The following is an 18018-nucleotide window of genomic DNA, read 5'->3' on the forward strand; positions in this document are numbered from 1 at the left end:
CACTTTAAGCCCCTAAATTACCATTTCCCATTCCCTTAACCATTTACTCACCATTATTACTGGTACTCACCATTGAATAAGACACTTAGTGATCCTGATATTTATCAACATAATTTATTAACAATAATTTTTTTTGGTATTTATTTGCAAAAATTATTAGTTTGGTGATGACGAATGATGTCATCTGGCGGGGAAAACCGTGGTATAGAAAAAACCCCGCAAAGTATTTTTTAATTTTTTTTTAAAAAAAACCCGTGGTATAGGCTATTCGTGAAGTTCGAAGCCGCGAAAATTGAGGGAACACTGTATATCTATCTTTCTATCATCTATCCATCCATCTATATATCTATACTATCTGGATTTCACTAGGGTTTTTTTCATCCAGTTAATAGCTGCACACTACATTTGAAAAATGGGTAATCTACCTTTGAAAGGACTTTATGGGTCATTGGTAAAAGAAAATTCAGTCCCCATTGTCATAAATTGAGGATTACCAGCACAGGAGATAAAGTTGCAGCCTCATTGCACTTAGTATATACTGGGAACAACCCATGCAGCCTGTTTGTGTTCTCATACAGAGCCCATTCCTTGGGTATTTATTTTATTTATTTATTTATTTATTTATTATAGTTATAGGCCGCCCAACTCCTTCCAGATTGGGCGGCATAACAACATGTAAAAAAACAGTATTAAAAAATTCTAAAACCCATTTAGGGTAGAAAAGGATCTGCCATCATTGCTTCCCCTCCAGGGGGGGGGGGGGATCCTGCACAAATTCTACACAGGAACAAGAAAGAAACAAAAGTGATTCAGGCTTGTGAAAGCCATACCAAGATGGCTAATGTTGGAAGCGCAGATTGACGGCTTGCAAGTTTCCTTTCAGCCAATGAAATTTGAAAGCTGGCTATCACTTGCTTCCTGACTTGACCACCCAGCCTGCTAAGCTAGGAATGCTGGGACTTGTAGTTCCAATTTACCTGGTGGGCACCTGGTAGGGTGGGCTGCTATTGAATAACATGGCCAACCTGGTGGGAGGGATGTTTGGGCCTATGTTTATTTTAAACAGAGTTGGTACAAATGACCTTCAAAACAAGCCACTACACTGGAGACCTGTGTAAAATTAGAAAGAAACATGATAAAATTCTTCAGAGTACCTAGACAAGAGGTGGTTTTTGGGAGAACCATAGTGGCAGTTATTTGTGATTATTTTGGAAAAGGGCCCCGTTTTGCATGAGAGAAAGTCGGGCCTTCAATTCTAACTGAAGATATTCTCAAAATTTATTCGGTCTCCTGTTTTTATTGGGGGGCATTGAATATATATCATTAACAGTGGATAAAGTGTATAGCTTTGAGCTCAAATATCCATTTTATTATTCAAGAAAGCAGGAAGACATTTTCAGTTAAATAGGGCTGACAGGCCCCATTTATTGGATTCATGTGTCTCATGATGTCCTAATATGGCCGCTTGATTGGAGCTTCATTTGTTTATAATTCAGCTCAGGGTGTCTGCAGGGCGTCAAAAAAGTCAAGATGGCGGCCACAATATTGTCCTTGAAATTTCACCTGTTTTGTCTTGACTTTGTTGCCTTTTTCAGGCACACTGAATGACATTGGAACTGAGGGCCCAATTCTCTGAAGCTGAGAGACAGCACTTTTTAATTTTTGCAAAGGAGGCTTTTTTTTTTGCCTACCGGAAAATGCAAATAGCCAACAGGCAAAGTAAAAAGCATTTATTAAGGAGGAGCGTCAAGTCTTTTTATAGGGTGCAGAAACAATTTATACTGTATTTGGTATATGTAATACGTTAAAAAGCAAGTGCTCAAACAAAGGCATGGATTTATATGTGAAAATTGATCAATAGAAAACATTGATTCTAGGCAACAGTCCAGAAGTGGCAAATTTATGGGTTAAACTATACATTAAATAATATTATATTAAATTATTCCTTTTTCCAGCCAATTTTGCATTTTGCAAGTGTATTTAAGGATTTCTGTTGTTTAATTGTTGAAAAGGCAAGTTCTTGCATACCAAAAGAAATTATCTTGAATACAAAGGAAAAATTCTTTTTTTTTTAAATTAGAAAAGAGGCCTGGGCTACTCTGTTAAAAATGCTAACATTGCCTTTTTTAAATGCTAATAATGAAGCATAAAATTATAGGTAACTGACCCACCTCTTTTTTTATACCTCTATTTCCACATTTTTTTTACTGCAAATGCCCCAGACCAAACCTGGGTGTTTTGTAAAGTTACTGTGTCTATAAGGAAAGTGTGGGATACTTCATTTTGTATCCTATACTGAGAATTGGGATAGAAACGATTTAAAAAAGCTAAACTGAATATATTTGGTATAACTTTTTTCCTATTTTTTATTTCTAATGAAGAAATTACTTGTGTTTCATTTCTCCTCCATTTTTAAAAATTATAGATAAAAGCTAAGAAAAAATACAATCAAAATGGAAAATGGAAAAGATCAGAAAATCAGTTGTGGTAAGATTGGCATAGACACAATACATTAAAGGATGGTTTTAAATCTGCTCTGTGTATTCGCAACTCTGGAAAGAATTCTTTTTCTGGTATTTGTGAATACAAACAAATTCATACTCCCACGTAGATAAAGACATGAATTAACAACAGTAATTCCCATTTATTAAAATATATATATATTTATATTCAGAACACTGACTAGTAATTGCTTGGAATATTGTTGGCATTCTTAACATTAGTGCAATTCTACCATTGACAAGTTTTTAAAAGGATTCCAAATATTCTGAAATTACTGTTTTATCCTTTCAGATATGAAAACGGATCTGAATTTACTCCTTGAATGTCTTAAGTATCAAATGGACTTTCCAGCTTCTCAAAAGGAAGCCTTGGTTACTATTTATTCAGTTTGTCAACAAAACAGTAAGCTACTGAGTTTTACAATTGGGTTTGTTTTGCTCATTGGGATTAGTAGTATGGGAATAAATGTTATTTTACAACCTCATCTGTTATTCACCAGATCTGCTTTTGCTACAGGTGCTGCCTGTGATTATTTTAGAGAAATTGGTGGTCTGATGTTTGTATGGAATCTTGCAAAGTCACAAGTGCAGAGTTTGGTTCAAGAAGCTGCTTTATTTACATTAGGGGGTTTAGCTGAGAATAATGGTAAGACATAATTCATTCTCATTTTATTATATAATTCTTTCATGTATTTACAGAATCCTTTGTTTTTATTGATCCAGTTTTGACGATCTGTAAAATAAAATGTGCATTTAGAAATATTTTACTGTTTATCTAAAATCTATCACCTATCTAATCACCTGAAAAACAATTCTTCGGAGAGGGGCGGCATTCAAATCAAATAAATAAATGAATGAATGAATGAATGAATGAATAAATAAATAAATAAATAAATAATTTACATTACATTAAGGAAATCTCCATGTAGCAGTAGCTCAGATGGAGGGGCAGAAGATGGCGAGCCAGCTATATTGGAAACATCACCAGATGTTTAAATGTCAGCATTTGTTTTCCACAGAAACATAGAAACATAGAAACATAGAAGACTGACGGCAGAAAAAGACCTCATGGTCCATCTAGTCTGCCCTTATACTATTTCCTGTATTTTATCTTACAATGGACATATGTTTATCCCAGGCATGTTTAAATTCAGTTACTGTGGATTTACCAACCACGTCTGCTGGAAGTTTGTTCCAAGCAACTACTACTCTTTTGGTAAAATAATATTTTCTCATGTTGCCTTTGATCTTTCCCCCAACTAACTTCAGATTGTGTCCCCTTGTTCTTGTGTTCACTTTCCTATTAAAAACACTTCCCTCCTGAACCCTTTAACATATTTAAATGTTTCAATCATGTCCCCCCTTTTCCTTCTGTCTTCCAGACTATACAGATTGAGTTCATTAAGTCTTTCTTGATACGTTTTATACTTAAGACCTTCCACCATTCTTGTAGCCCCTCTTTGGACCCGTTCAATTTTGTCAATATCTTTTTGTAGGTGAGGTCTCCAGAAGGAAAATTAAAGAATATAAATATTGAGCGAATGCTATGAAAATACTTCATTCTGGTTGATTTAATATTAACGCACCTTTAAACTCATAAGTGGTTCTGCAAATGATAATAAAGAGATGCATAAATGAAAAAAGTACTTGGAATCACGGTTGCTATGAACATACTTGAACTCTCCTCAAAATAGACTCCCTAAATCTCACCGAAAACACTCTTAGAATAAAATCTTATTCTTATCTACTTAGAACTACTCTCAAGAGAGTGTGTATAATATCGCAATCTGAACTTCAATGTAAGGTTTAACAAAAATTGGCTATACTGTAATTTCTGCACTTGAATAAATTGAAATATTTTATGTTCCCAAAGCTACAATTATAATGTACAGGTAATTCTAACCATATTTCTGAAAAGTAAGTTTCATTAAGTAGGTGAGAACAGTGGCTATAATTTAGGAATGAATGTCAGGATTCCAAATAGCATCTAAAATTAAATCAGAGTCTGAGGTAATTGCTTCCTCAAAGTTCCAATTTATTAACAGAGCCATGTTGGCGCATCAGGGTGAATCCCAAATCTGAAGTTCTTTGGGTTCACCACCCAGTTGAAAGTTTAAGCCCTTGTCCTCACTCCTCCAAGTCCATTGCATTGACTAATGTCCAACTGCCATCCTGGAAGATCCACCTATCTCCTTCCGTGCAGGTGCAGGAGTGCGAAAACACAGAATGACCTTGACTTTCTAGAAAGAATTTGTTATGGCTACATACAGACAGCCGTCATGCAATTCCCCCTCCCAGATTCCCATAATAAAGAATGCAAATAATAATAATAATAATAATAATAATAATAATAATAATAATATATTAGATTTTTATGCTGCCCCTCTCTGAGGACTCGAAGTGGCTCACAACAACAATAAAAACAATAGAATACAAATCCAATATAAACTATATTTTAAAAAAACCCCATTATTATTAAAAACTAGCAATTCTAAAACAATCACACCAATTTCATATGTTGAGTCAGGAGAGGTGAGGGAAAAATTAATCCCCCCATGCCTGGTGGTATAGATGGGTCTTCAACATGTTACGGAAGGCAAGGAGGGTGGGGGCAATTCGAATCTCAGGGGGGAGTTGATTCCAGAGGGCCGGGGTTGCCACAGAGAAGGCTCTTCCCCTAGGTCCCGCCAGACGACATTGTTTAGTCAATGGGACCCGGAGAAGGCTGACTCTGTGGGACCTAATCGGCCATTGGGATTCGTGCGGCAGAAGGCGGTCCCGTAAATATGAAGTGTGGCAGGCCAAAGACCTGGCTAAAATGGCTTCGGACTGACAATTAAATTCAATTTTCCCTACCAGTTCTGTGGGCGTGGCTTGGTGGGTGTGGCAAGGGAAGGATACTGCAAAATCCCCATTCCTACTCTACTCCAATTCTCCAAATTACTCAAAATTTCCACTACCAGTACTCCAGAACCTGTCGGAACCTGCTGTATTTCACCCCTGCTATAGTTCCTATATTTGTTCAATTACAGCAATATTACTAGCACAGACTTATATACTGTTCCATAGTGCTTTACACCATTCTCTGGTGGTATACAATGCCGTAATATTTGCCCCAAAGATCTGGGTTATTGGGAGGAATTATGCATAATTATCAGGAAATTCAATTATATTTATCAATGTGATACAATTTAGTCTTTTTCACATTTTTTTTAGTGTTCTGCCAGCAGATGCTATGCACAGCTGAATTATTTAAGGATCTTCGTACGTTTTTAACTAATAAGGATTCAAGTATGAATTTGAAAAGAATGTCAGTATATGTCTTATTGGGTCTGGTTTCAAACAATAGTAAGTTTTTTTCTTCTCCATGTATAAAGAAATTATTCAAGTATAATTTCAATTATATTTGAATAATTGCAATAATTGCAATTCAATTATTCAAATATACAGGCAGTCCTCACTTAATAATATGAGGTCTACTAAGATTAGTTCCCAACTAATTGGGACTCATTGGTATGAATCAGAAATCCTAGTTTGATTTAGGTAAAATGTTGAAAATTTGTAAACACTCATTAAATTTCATTATTAGTTGCTTAATAATTGCTCTATTTTTTAAAAAAATGTTATTTAAAAATAGACAGTGGACAAACACACATCAGAGAATCTGGATGCCTTGATATTCTGCTACAGTTATTTAGGTAAATTAACCCCCAAAAATTCAATTAAAAAGTAATTTTTATAGCCCCAAATGCCTTTTTTTCCATTATATGTCATCTATTTTCTTGAACAGAGTAATTCCTTCAGAATCTCAAATGAGACTTTTCGATCATAAAATTGATCAGTATCATCTGTGGTCCTCAGTTTGTAGTAATCTTTGTGTATGTGTCAACAATCCTCAGAATGGTAAGTAGTTTATCAAGCTCTTCTTCTTCTTCCTCTTCCTCTTCCTCTTCTTCTTCTTCCTCCTCCTCCTGCTCCTCCTCCTCCTTCCTTCTTCCTTCCAAATATGGGTGGGAGGGGATGACACATGGCTAGTGTTTAATGCACATTTTTCCCCTCCAGAGAAAAATCAGAAAGCCTGCAGTTTGGTTTTTCCATATGCAAAAGATTGGCTGCAAAGTAGTATGAAGGCTGAGATAATTCGTCCAATATGTTCATTCATTGGGCTCACCGTTGCAAATAATTGTAAGTATCTGAAAATACGCACTATGAAAATGTTTATTCTGTGGAATAAAATATCATTCATAAGTAGGAAGGAAAGAGATAGAGTATCCTGATGTGCGACAGAAAGTCTAATGTGATTTTGAGAGGATGAAGTTTGCAATAAGCAAAGTAATGATGTGAATTTAAACAGTATGGTGCAGTCTATGCAGTAAAGCTGGCATATAGTTTTCTTTCCTTTTTTGTTTAATTGTGTGATTTTTTTTCTTTCTCTTATTAAGTTGGTTGTAAGTTAATGCTACAGTTTCCATTTCCTTTCTAAAAATATCAAAATCCAAAATTTGGCAATGCCATTGAAGGGGATTAGGAGTAGCAAAAAGGAGATTAAAAAGCTACGAAAGGCATGATCTGATGCAAGCCAAACATTCTGAGTTATTCAGAAAAAAATTATTTAGCAATCTCAATTTTTAAGATTAAAATTTTAAGGTTGCATGAGAATATCACTATTTCTTATAGTTTCCTGCTTGTATTTATTTTATGAATCTTTCGTGTGAAGCTATGGAATAAACTATTTTTGTGTACATTAGTTACACATTTTGGATGTGTTCACCTATCTCAGTTATAAATGTGGTTACAATTGAGTTTGTTTGAGATTCCTTTAGATATTTTTTTTATTTTGAGTTAGGATTTTGTTTTATTTAACTGCTTTAACATAATTAAAGAGCTGATTAAATATTGTTCCCTTCTCCAAATCTGTTTAATTTTATCATGCCTTTAACTTTAAACATCTTTATCTTAAAGCAATCTGATAATTGTTAATTGTTTGGGATTTTGTTTTCAAGCCAGAACACAGAATTTTTTTGTTTCTATTGGCGGATTAGCTGTTTTGGATGAGCTTCTTCTCAAACTGATACACGGTTCATTGGGGAACGATACAAATATAAAACTTGCTGTAGTGGTGACAAAAACATTGGATGCCTGCATTGCTAATAATGGTAAGTAGTTTCTTTTGTAAACCTACCATTAATTGCATAGAGTGTCCTGTGTGTCGGTTTATTATTCAATTCATCATCTTAACAGTAACAGATAATCATATCTGTTGAACTTATTGCTAGGAACTGTTCTGCTTTCCGACTTTCTCTGAAACGATTATAAATGTGGTTGAAAGACTTTCAACTACATTAGGAATGCTGCAAGAGGTGTTAGAGAGTTGCCTGAAACTCTCCCAGATCTCCTTCAATGTACAGATAATCCTTCGACTATTCATTTAGAGATGGGTCCCAGTTACAGCAGCACTGAAAACAGTGACAACAGGTCTTTGCACTTACGACCATGGTAACATCCTCATGGTCACATGGTCTAAATTTAGGCAACTTGGCAACTAGCATGTACAGTATTTATGACCGTTACAGCTTCTCAGGGTTATGTGATTGTCATTTACCGCCTTGCAGCCGGCTTCTGACAAGCACGAATCCCAGCGACCAGTTAAGTCCCACAGAGTGGATCTTCTCCGGGTCCCATCAACTAAGCAATGTCGCCTGGCGGGACCCAGGGGAAGAGCCTTCTCTATGGCGGCCCCGGCCCTCTGGAACCAACTCCCCCCAGAGATTAGAACTGCCCCCACCCTCCTTGCCTTTCGTAAACAACTTAAAACCCACCTCTGCCGCCAGGCATGGGGGAATTGAGATCCTCTTTCCCCCTAGGCCTTTACAATTATATGCATGGTATGTATGTACATATGTTTGGTTTTTATATTAATAGATTTTTAATCATTTCTAATATCAGATTACGAGAGAGAGAGAGAGAGAGAGAGAGAGAGAGAGAGAAGCTGGGTTTGTTTAATGACCGTGCATCCATAGAATAGAGTAGAGTAGAGTACAGTAGAGTAGAACAGAACAGAACAGAATAGAATTCTTTATTGGCCAAATGTAATTAGAAACATAAGGAATTTGTCTTTGGTGCATATGCTCTCATATGTATAAAAGGACAAGATATATTTGTCAAGAATCATAAGGTACAACACCTAATGATTATCATAGGGTGCAAATAATCAATCATAAGGATACAAGCAACAAGTTACTGTCCTGCAGTCGTAAGTGGGAGGAGATGGGTGATAGGAACGATAAGAAGGCTAATAGTCATAGGCATTTATTATTTCACAATGGAAGTTTTGGTCTCACTACCGTGATATATCCTTGTGTTTATCGTGGCTAGTAACATTTGATCCAGAGAGAAAGTTTGAAAAAACTGGAAGCAATGATACAGAAGGTTCTTCTATACGTTCAACTAAATGTACAACTTTGTATATGGCTTTATTCAATTGCATACCTAAAGAGGCATTTTAAAAAAAACTGTTTTGTGTTTACAGCTACAGTTGGCATTTATTTACCAAAGTATAACATTGTGCCTAATCTACTGAAACTACTTTCTTACAACATTTTGGACTCAGGAGAGCGATTCAGCATTATACTTACTCTTGGGCATTGTACAGAAGTCTGTGGTAAGATTCTTAATGATATATTGACTTATTTATTTGAGGGTAGTGAATGTTGCGTTGAGGTGCAGACTGCATTCGAATTTCAACATGTAGTTTATAACAATCAACAAGAATGACCTGATATTGATAGAATAATTTACGTCTGATTTTTCAAGTTGCATTTAGCTTTCATCAAAATGGAAAAATCAGCCAAAATAAAACATTGGAAGTTCCTACCTATGCGAGTCCAATAAAATATACCTATGTAGTCATTCCAACAATTTAATAGAACTTTGCACCCTAAATGGGGCAATTTTCAACTGAGCAGATACAAATAAAATTTGACAATATGTAGGAATTGTGCTTTAGTTAGCTTTACAAACTGTGGAATCATAGGAGTCATTCTCATTTCTGACCTCTGCCAAAATATGTACTGTATACTTTGAACTACCACTGATTGTGTTTACACATAATAGTATACTGCAATTAACTTAAACTTACAATTAGCTTATTAAATAAACTAAAAGTGGCTAGATTTGTGAAACTTAAGCCATACACTGTGATTTACAAACTACAAGGTAGTGGTCCATAAAACACCTTAAATTATATATTGGTTGATGTGCATGCTCTGTAACTATCTTTTAGAATATTTTTTTGGATTACATTTTTTCTGAATAACCACTGTAATTCTAAGATAATAGGAGTTCTTGAGATTATGATATATCTTAACAATAAATTACTAATGGCAAGTTGGTAGTGATAGCAAGATGTGACTTTAAATTTTAGACCTTGAGGTTTGAAGTAAGTGTGAGCACATGTTTCTGATTAAGCAAAGTTGTGCTGAAAAACTCAGAATCAATTGTTTTTTCTTGGAAAGATGTTTTCAGATGATCTTAACTTTACAGTTTGAACAAATGTTTACTGAAGCTGATTTTGGGGTTTTTTTTAGAGGAAAACCAATATATTCTGGTTAAGAACAATGGCCTTCCACTTATGATTCAAGCACTAACGGAAATGCAGGATGAAGAACTAAATAAAGCTGCAACCTTTGTGTTGCAAAACTGCAAACAGATGAGTAAGATTATCATTATTTTGATTTCTGTATTTAAAATCACCTGGACAAGTATCTAAATAGTCACTTGCTTGGTTAAATTCAAAGGTAACTGTATTCAAGTGCTCAGTATGTGAACCAGTGGTGTGTTGCTCCCAGTTTGGACCAGTTCTTAGAACGGGTAGTGCTGGCAGGAGGCTCCACCCATCACTGATGAGAACCTATTGCAAAATCAGTTATTTAGGTTGGAAGTAATGGTATGTTATAGAGAAGACTGTCTTCCAATATATAGATTATAAAGTATCATTTTAGAATAAGTTTAATTTTGTGATTGAGAATCTGTTTTTGTGAAAGCAGTGCTATATAAATTAATAAATGTTTTAAAAATTCTCCTAGTGGCTTCTATTAGCTAATAGAATAATAAAGTCTCCTATTGGCTAATCTAATGCAATGCCATCAGTTGTTTTAGCCTATGCTAAAACTCTATGATTGGAGAAGATGATTTCATCCTGAGATATGTAGATCAAAAAACTGCTATTAAACAACTCATTTTAGTCATTTGGGCATTTTCTTGTGTGAATAAAATACTGTATTTGATACAAATCAAATCTTAAATGAACCTACACATGAGCTGGTGATGGATGTGATGTATTAAGTCTTTAAGATAAATTATATATCTTTATTTCTGTTAAACAATTGTTTCTATTCTTTTTCACAAGCTGAAAAATTGTCGATGAAGATGACTGAGCATTCATTCCAAGAGGATGAAAGAATATTGGACGTAGATTGGCAGAAGAAAGAAAGGATTCTTGAAGATTATTGGAGCGAAGCAAAACAAATTTTATACAGAATCACAGGCCTTGAAAATGAACAAGAGGTTTTTCCTTCCTTCTTTCTTTCTTTCTTTCTTTCTTTCTTTCTTTCTTTCTTTCTCTCTTAGTAGTTGAGGAAATCTATCAAAATCAGAAAGCCTCTCCTGACATTCTCAGTAGAATCTGATTGTATTGTTTTATTCCAATCTTTTAATTGTTTGAATTAATAAATCAATGAGCTATGCTATGCTCATTTGCATTTTAAAAATAAAGGGAGTGAAATTCCATTCCCTGTTAGTCAGTGCTTGATGGCCCCTTCTAGTAATTTTGGGTATTGTTTTACATACCGGTTTGATTTCTTGAAAGTAATTATTGCTGAGATAAATATTCAGTTATGGTACTAAATAATGGATTATCATCCATGAGCTTTTTTGAAAGCAGTTTTTCAATGGCTTTTCTGTTGTTTTTATAGTCAAACGGAAGGTGTAATGTTTGCTTAGTTCTGTTTAACATCTACAGTCATGTTGGGACTGGTCCTATCCTGCAGCTTTGTTTTTTGTCTATGCATTTGTTTCATTTCCCTACTGTTTTTAACATAGGAAAATATCCAAAGAGAAATGTTACTTGATGAGGATACCCCTCAAGAAAAGTTTTGCCAGGCTGTGACCCAACATCGTCAAATAAATTCCAGCAAGCAGCATTCAGAGAACAGCAAAATATATCCAGAAATGAAACGCCCACTACAAAATACCATCTCTAAAGTGCAGAATACTTCTAAATTTGAAAAGAGTTGTTCTAATAGAGAACAATTGAAGTCTGCCATCTGGAATTCAACTGATGCTTCACTCGTTCAAAATGATCACAATAATCTTCTTTATGCAGCTGAAAAAATAACAACTCCCAACACAAATAGAACTTATGTTACAAATCAAAACAGTTTTTGTGATTTTAGGAAAGATGATGCCCAAGACAGGTACTGTACCTCAGATCTTCTGTCTAAAGCTGGTTTGTTAGTTTGAACTTAATAGTAAATCAGATTTCCAGATGGAAATTTCATATTGGGTTGCTTCCAGATTTAGTAATGCTTAGGATAGATCCAGTTATTTTAGGTTAGAACTAAAATAACTATCTAATTCCATTTTAAGTTTAAAATTCCAGCCTAGAACTTTATCCTAAATTGCATGGGAACCTTGTTATCTAAATGTTTTTCTGAAAGATAGAAATTAATTTGTATCTTTCATAATAATTCATGACTTTTAGATAATGGCGCATGCAGGAATAATGTGTGCAATCTGTGAATTTTTCATCGCATATTAATAATAAATTAATTATAGGATGGGTGAATTTTCCAAATTAGAGTTTGAATGTGAAACATCAAATTAATCAGGGTAACAAAGTAATATTGTGTTGTTGCAATACAAGTCCTTTCCGTTTTGTACATGTGTGTTATGGTGTTATATGCATGTACAGATGAGATAGAGTTTGTGCCACAAAAGTACAACATTGGTTTTACCATTTGACAGACCTGGTTGTGGATACCCACAAATTAACACTTTAGGTTCCTCAGTTAGTGGTGCGATATGAAAGATTGAAATACTTTTGAGGCATTTGTCAAATCTCCAAACTAAAATTCTTAATAATACTCTCTTAATCTTTTCAGTGAATTCATTTTTAAGAAACCAGATTTTGTAGTAAAAAGCCCAACGCGAAAGATTCAACATTCAGGTAGATATAATTTATATAAATATTTTAATTTCAATTTGATTTTTGGAAATTATATATATTTTTGTATGGATGGCTAATAGTAACAGTTACAGTGTGTGAAAGTACAACAATAATAAATTTGCTTTGTACTGAAAATATGATTCTAATTATTTTTAACAATCTTTTGAAGAATCAATATGTAAACTAAATATTAACAATGTAAGCCCTGTGTTACTGTATCATACAAAGGAAACTACTATAACACAGTGATTAAGTTGCTAGATCATAAATTTAATCTGGAAATGTTAGTTGGCAATTAGTTTTTATATATGTTGATGTGTATTACAGTATTTCAGTTTAATTATTTTGAAATACGGTGGTAATATATAAAAAGTAAATATATAAAAGTAAATAATTGATTAATTCATTTAACATTAGATATTTTATTTTTCAAAGAGCTACAACAACCAAGGAACCCAAGCAGAGGAATGGACCATATTCTGACTGTTCCCCCTAAAACAAGAGAACTCAGATGTTCAGGTAATTTTTTAAAAAATTAAATATGCTCATAGATTTTTCTGTTCAAAACAAAGTCCCTCTGAATTAAATAGTAGTGATACCCCAAATACAATTTCATCCAGTCAGTCAGCCTATCCAAAGTTAATTCCTAATATTAGCTATATCGGCAGTAAGTTGCTCCCGGTTCAAACTGGTTCTTATAACCAGTAGCACTCGCGGTGGGAGGCTCCGCCCACCCACCCAGGATGCTTCTGCGCATGTGCAGAAACGTGCACATATGCAAACGCACATGAAAACCAGTAGCAAAAGTATTTATTACCTACCACTGAGCCATATCAATATGGGTATAGCAGGATGGCATGGATAATCAGTAGAATTTTCTGGGACTGTCCTCCCCATGTCCAGTCAACGAAGCAGTGGAAGTGATGTGCCGGTGCCTGGAGGCTGTTGGGGCCTGGATGGGTGTCAACAAACTCAAACTCAATCCAGACAAGACGGAGTGGCTGTGGGTCTTGCCTCCCAAGGACAATTCTATCTGTCCATCCATTACCCTGGGGGGGGGATTATTGACCCCCTCAGAGAGGGTCCGCAACTTGGACGTCCTCCTCGATCCACATCTCACATTAGAGAAACATCTTTCAGCTGTGGCGAGGGGGGCGTTTGCCCACGTTCGCCTGGTGCGCCAGTTGCGGCCCTATTTGGACCAGGAGTCATTGGTCACAGTCACTCATGCCCTCATCACCTCGAGGCTCAACTACTGTAATGCTCTCTACATGGAGCTACCTTTGAAAAGTGTTCGGAAACTTCAGATCGTGCAGAATGCAGCTGCGAGAGCAATTATGGGCTTCTCTAAGTATGCCCATATTACTCCAACACTCCACAGTCTGCATTGGTTGCCGATCAGTTTCCGGTCACAATTCAAAGTGTTGGTTATGACCTATAAAGCCCTTCATGGCACCGGACCAGAATACCTTTGGGACCGCCTTCTGCCGCACGAATCGCAGCGACCGGTTCGGTCCCACAGAGTTGGCCTTCTTCGGGTCCCGTCGACTAAACAATGTCGTCTGGTGGGACCCAGGGGAAGAGCCTTCTCTGTGGCGGCTCCGACCCTCTGGAACCAGCTCCCCCCTGAGATTAGGATTGCCCCCACCCTCCTTGCCTTTCACAAACTCCTTAAAACCCACCTCTGCCGTCAGACATGGGGGAACTGAAACATCTCCCCCTTGCCCATGTTGTTTTCGTGTTTGATTGATTGTGTGGTTGTTTTTTAAATATTCTGAGGTTGTTTTTTATGAATTTTTTAGCTTAAAATTGTAATTGGATTGGTGGGTATTGGATTTGTCACTATGTACTGTTTTGCCATTGTTGTGAGCCGCTCCGAGTCTGCGGAGAGGGGCGGCATATAAATCCAATAAATCTAATCTAATCTAATCTAATCTAATCTCTGTCTATATCCCAAAATTATCCTTTTGTTTCGGGTGGAGGGGGTTCACTACTATATAACCTGGCTCCTTCCTTGCCTAGCAGAAAAGTCCTTCTTCTTTGGGCTTTTTCATGAAGATATAATTGACCTGTAGGGCAATGTATCTGTAGATCTATTGATTTTCTATATTCAATGATGCATTTGTCCCAATTTTATGTCCCAAAAACATAAAATAAGAACTATTAAATAATTGCCCCTGTAACATTTTATTACTATAATATTATATTCTCAGGTTGTAGAATAGGAGGACTTTCCTTAAACAGCCGAAACTTTAGCAAGAGTCTACAATCTTGTCAATATCTGTGTGAACAGCACAAAGTTATTCTTGAATCTGAGATGGAATATAAAAGGAAGTTGAGAAGATCCGCTATGGCTAACAAGAATACTTCTGCATTTAATGGTAATCACCATGACGAAAGACTCAGCTGCAAGAGAAGCTCAACAACTGTGAAAGAGTTAGGTATGTCAAGGAACCTTCATCCCTGGTCAGTGAAGTGCTACCAAAAATTTTACTACCACACTGTGGGCGTGGCTTATGCAGGACGCCCTGCGTTTTCTTTCAACATCTTTCAGTGCAAATTGGGTGCTCTGGGATGGAGTTCCATTTTCGCTACCCAACTGCATTCTCCCGTCGGGGCAGTAGCCAATCCCTGTCCCTAGTAATAATATTTAGTTCAGCCTCATTCTGTGGTAATTTTCAGAAATTCGAGAATAAACAAATGTTTTGTTTCACACAGCAAATTTTCAATGTGATGCACATTCTAAGAACCAAACGATGGAACAGAATTACAGCCCTCAAGACCAGGACTTGAGTGAAAACCATCCATTGGAAGAGGAGGTATGGGCATCTGAAAATCAGCGTTTTGTATATTGATATCCGGGTATAAATTCTAACACCCAGATAGTGTTCTTTGTTGAAACTATACTTAAAAACTCTTGGTATGCTGTTTTAATTATTGTTACAGAATACCGAATGCTGCAGTATACAGAACACTGAAACTCTATCAGAGAGGTCTACAACAACCCTAAAGAAAAGGAGAATCCGGAAAGATTTTACATCAAAAGAAATAAGTTATCTTTTGGATGGTGTAAAGAAAATGGGACATCACTGGAATTCAATTTTATGGGCCTACCCATTTCAGAAAGGACGGACTAATGTTGATCTTGCTAAGAAATACTTCAGGTTCCAGGTATTTTTGTTTGTTTGTTTTGTAGCTATGTGGGCTGTGGGCATGACTTATTTTGTGGCTTGATGGTTGTGTGACCAGGTAGAAGTGGCTTGCCGGCCATGTGACCAGGTGGGAGTGGCTTATTTATTTATTTATTTACTTACTTACTTACTTACTTACTTACTTATTGGATTTGTATGCCGCCTCTCTCCGTAGACTCGGGGCGGCTAACAACAGTGGTAAAAACAGCATGTGACAATCCAATACTAAAAACAGCTAAAAACCCTTGTTATAAAATCAATCATACATACAAACATAACATGCATAAATTGTAGAAGCCTAGGGGGGAAGAATATCTCAGTTCCCCCATGCCTGACAGCAGAGGTGGGTTTTAAGGAGCTTACGAAAGGCAAGGAGGGTGGGGGCTATTCTAATCTCTATGGGGAGTTGGTTCCAGAGGGCCGGGGCCACCACAGAGAAGGCTCTTCCCCTGGGTCCCGCCAAACGACATTGTTTAGTTGACGGGACCCGGAGAAGGCCCACTCTGTGGGACCTAACTGGTCGCTGGGATTCGTGCGGCAGAAGGCGGTCCCGGAGATAATCTGGTTCGGTGGCATGAAGGGCTTTATAGGTCATAACCAACACTTTGAATTGTGACCGGAAACTGATCGGCAACCAATGCAGACTGCGGAGTGTTGGTGTGACATGGGCATATTTAGGGAAGCCTATGATTGCTCTCGCAGCTGCATTCTGCACGATCTGAAGTTTCTGAACACTTGATAATGATGTGACTGGGGGTGGTGGCTTAAAGGTCATGTGACTGGGTGAGAGTGACTCACCAACCAAGATAAGTTTTCAAATAGGTGCTTGGACTCTTTTTCAGTTGATTGTCACATTATTTGAATAGCCACAAAAAGGACAAATTATAGACAGCATTATTTGTTGAGGAGCACAGTAACATTTTAAGGTTTTGTACTGAACCCACAAGGTGCAGTATGATAACAGATTGGGCAAGTAGCCCAATTTTATTTCATTGCTATAAAAGTTCAGTTCTAGATAATGATTAAAATGATTAAAGCATTTATGGGTAAAAACATACTATTTAGTTATTTCCTATTTTAAAAGTAATTAAGGACCATACTAAGGTACTAGAGAAGGAAGGAAAATAAAAAAGCTGTTAAGTATTCAATAAATAGTGCATAAACTTACTACCCCCACTGCACCCCCCCCCTACATGGGGGCAGCACCCCTTTACTATATTCCACATGAATTGAAGCAGAGACCTTAAAGTTAATAGCTGGTTTGATAAATCAGCTTAGAAGGACTAAGAAATGGGATCTTAGATGGTGATGGGAGCAACTGGTAATAAAAGCTAGTCATACACCTTTCCTGATCACTTCCCCTCTACAACCATACTAGAATCAATGAGGCATAGATACAACATTAATATGTTTAGCTTTATGTCACTTTTCTCTTTTTCAGAAGAATGCGAAGAGCAGAAACACCAAAACTGGTGAAAATGGCCGATATTACAAAAGCTGGATGTACGTTGTTGAAAATGAATGACTGCGGCTGCTTTGCAAAATCCTTTCTTTGTATCTGGGGATTTCCACGAGACTTAATTTTGAAGATATATGTTTATTTGCTATTATGTTGCAGACTGATACTGTATACTACATACAAAATGATCACACTGTATTTTAAGGGAAGTGTGTCATATGATCCCATCATTAAAAAAATGTGAAAAGAATGACTAAGAAGCAAATAGGAGTCTTATTTGAATTAAATTGAATTATTTATTATTATTTAGAATTATTTATTAAATGGAATTATGCCCTCCCTCTCTGCTTTTGCGTTCCTTCAAACCCACGGGGCTTTTCAAGCTCTCGGCAACAGAATCCAGCTTCGCAACTGACGCTGCTACAAACCGGTGCGACTCCGTTTACGCCCCCTTGCAAGCTCCGCATCCTCTTAGTGTAGTAGTGGGGGGGGGGGGGGGTTTGAGCTAAACCGAGCTAATACCGTATTGTGCCTGTATCGAAACCTTCGGGCGTAAACCAAACAGCCCTGCTGCGGTGCTCCTTGCCGCCACTAGGGGTCCCTATTTGGCGCAAACTGGGCGGCGGCCCCGAAAAGCTTGAA

The 18018-nt window shown here is 36.6% G+C and overlaps 1 protein-coding gene across 3 annotated transcripts; it reads left to right on the top strand.

The window, feature by feature from the left end:
* Positions 1-261: 261 nt before the first annotated feature.
* Positions 262-17626, top strand: TERB1 (telomere repeat binding bouquet formation protein 1). 3 transcript variants are annotated; one of them, XM_070761672.1, is made up of 18 exons: positions 262-2487; positions 2794-2904; positions 3019-3147; positions 5718-5849; positions 6139-6199; positions 6292-6404; positions 6564-6686; positions 7505-7657; positions 9031-9162; positions 10088-10213; positions 10909-11066; positions 11601-11974; positions 12662-12726; positions 13162-13245; positions 14940-15167; positions 15445-15545; positions 15673-15897; positions 17359-17626. In XM_070761672.1, exons 1-18 carry the CDS (start codon positions 2454-2456, stop codon positions 17440-17442), a joined length of 2433 nt encoding a protein of 810 aa, XP_070617773.1. In that variant the 5' UTR covers positions 262-2453; the 3' UTR covers positions 17443-17626. The 3 variants fall into 3 exon arrangements, with proteins under 3 accessions (XP_070617773.1, XP_070617774.1, XP_070617775.1); XM_070761673.1 differs by having other exon boundaries at positions 2435-2487; positions 17362-17626; XM_070761674.1 differs by having other exon boundaries at positions 2435-2487; positions 7544-7657.
* The last annotated feature ends 392 nt before the right edge of the window (positions 17627-18018 follow it).

This window comes from Erythrolamprus reginae, chromosome 9 (genome assembly GCF_031021105.1).
Source record: "Erythrolamprus reginae isolate rEryReg1 chromosome 9, rEryReg1.hap1, whole genome shotgun sequence".
NCBI classification, from domain to species: domain Eukaryota; kingdom Metazoa; phylum Chordata; class Lepidosauria; order Squamata; family Dipsadidae; genus Erythrolamprus; species Erythrolamprus reginae.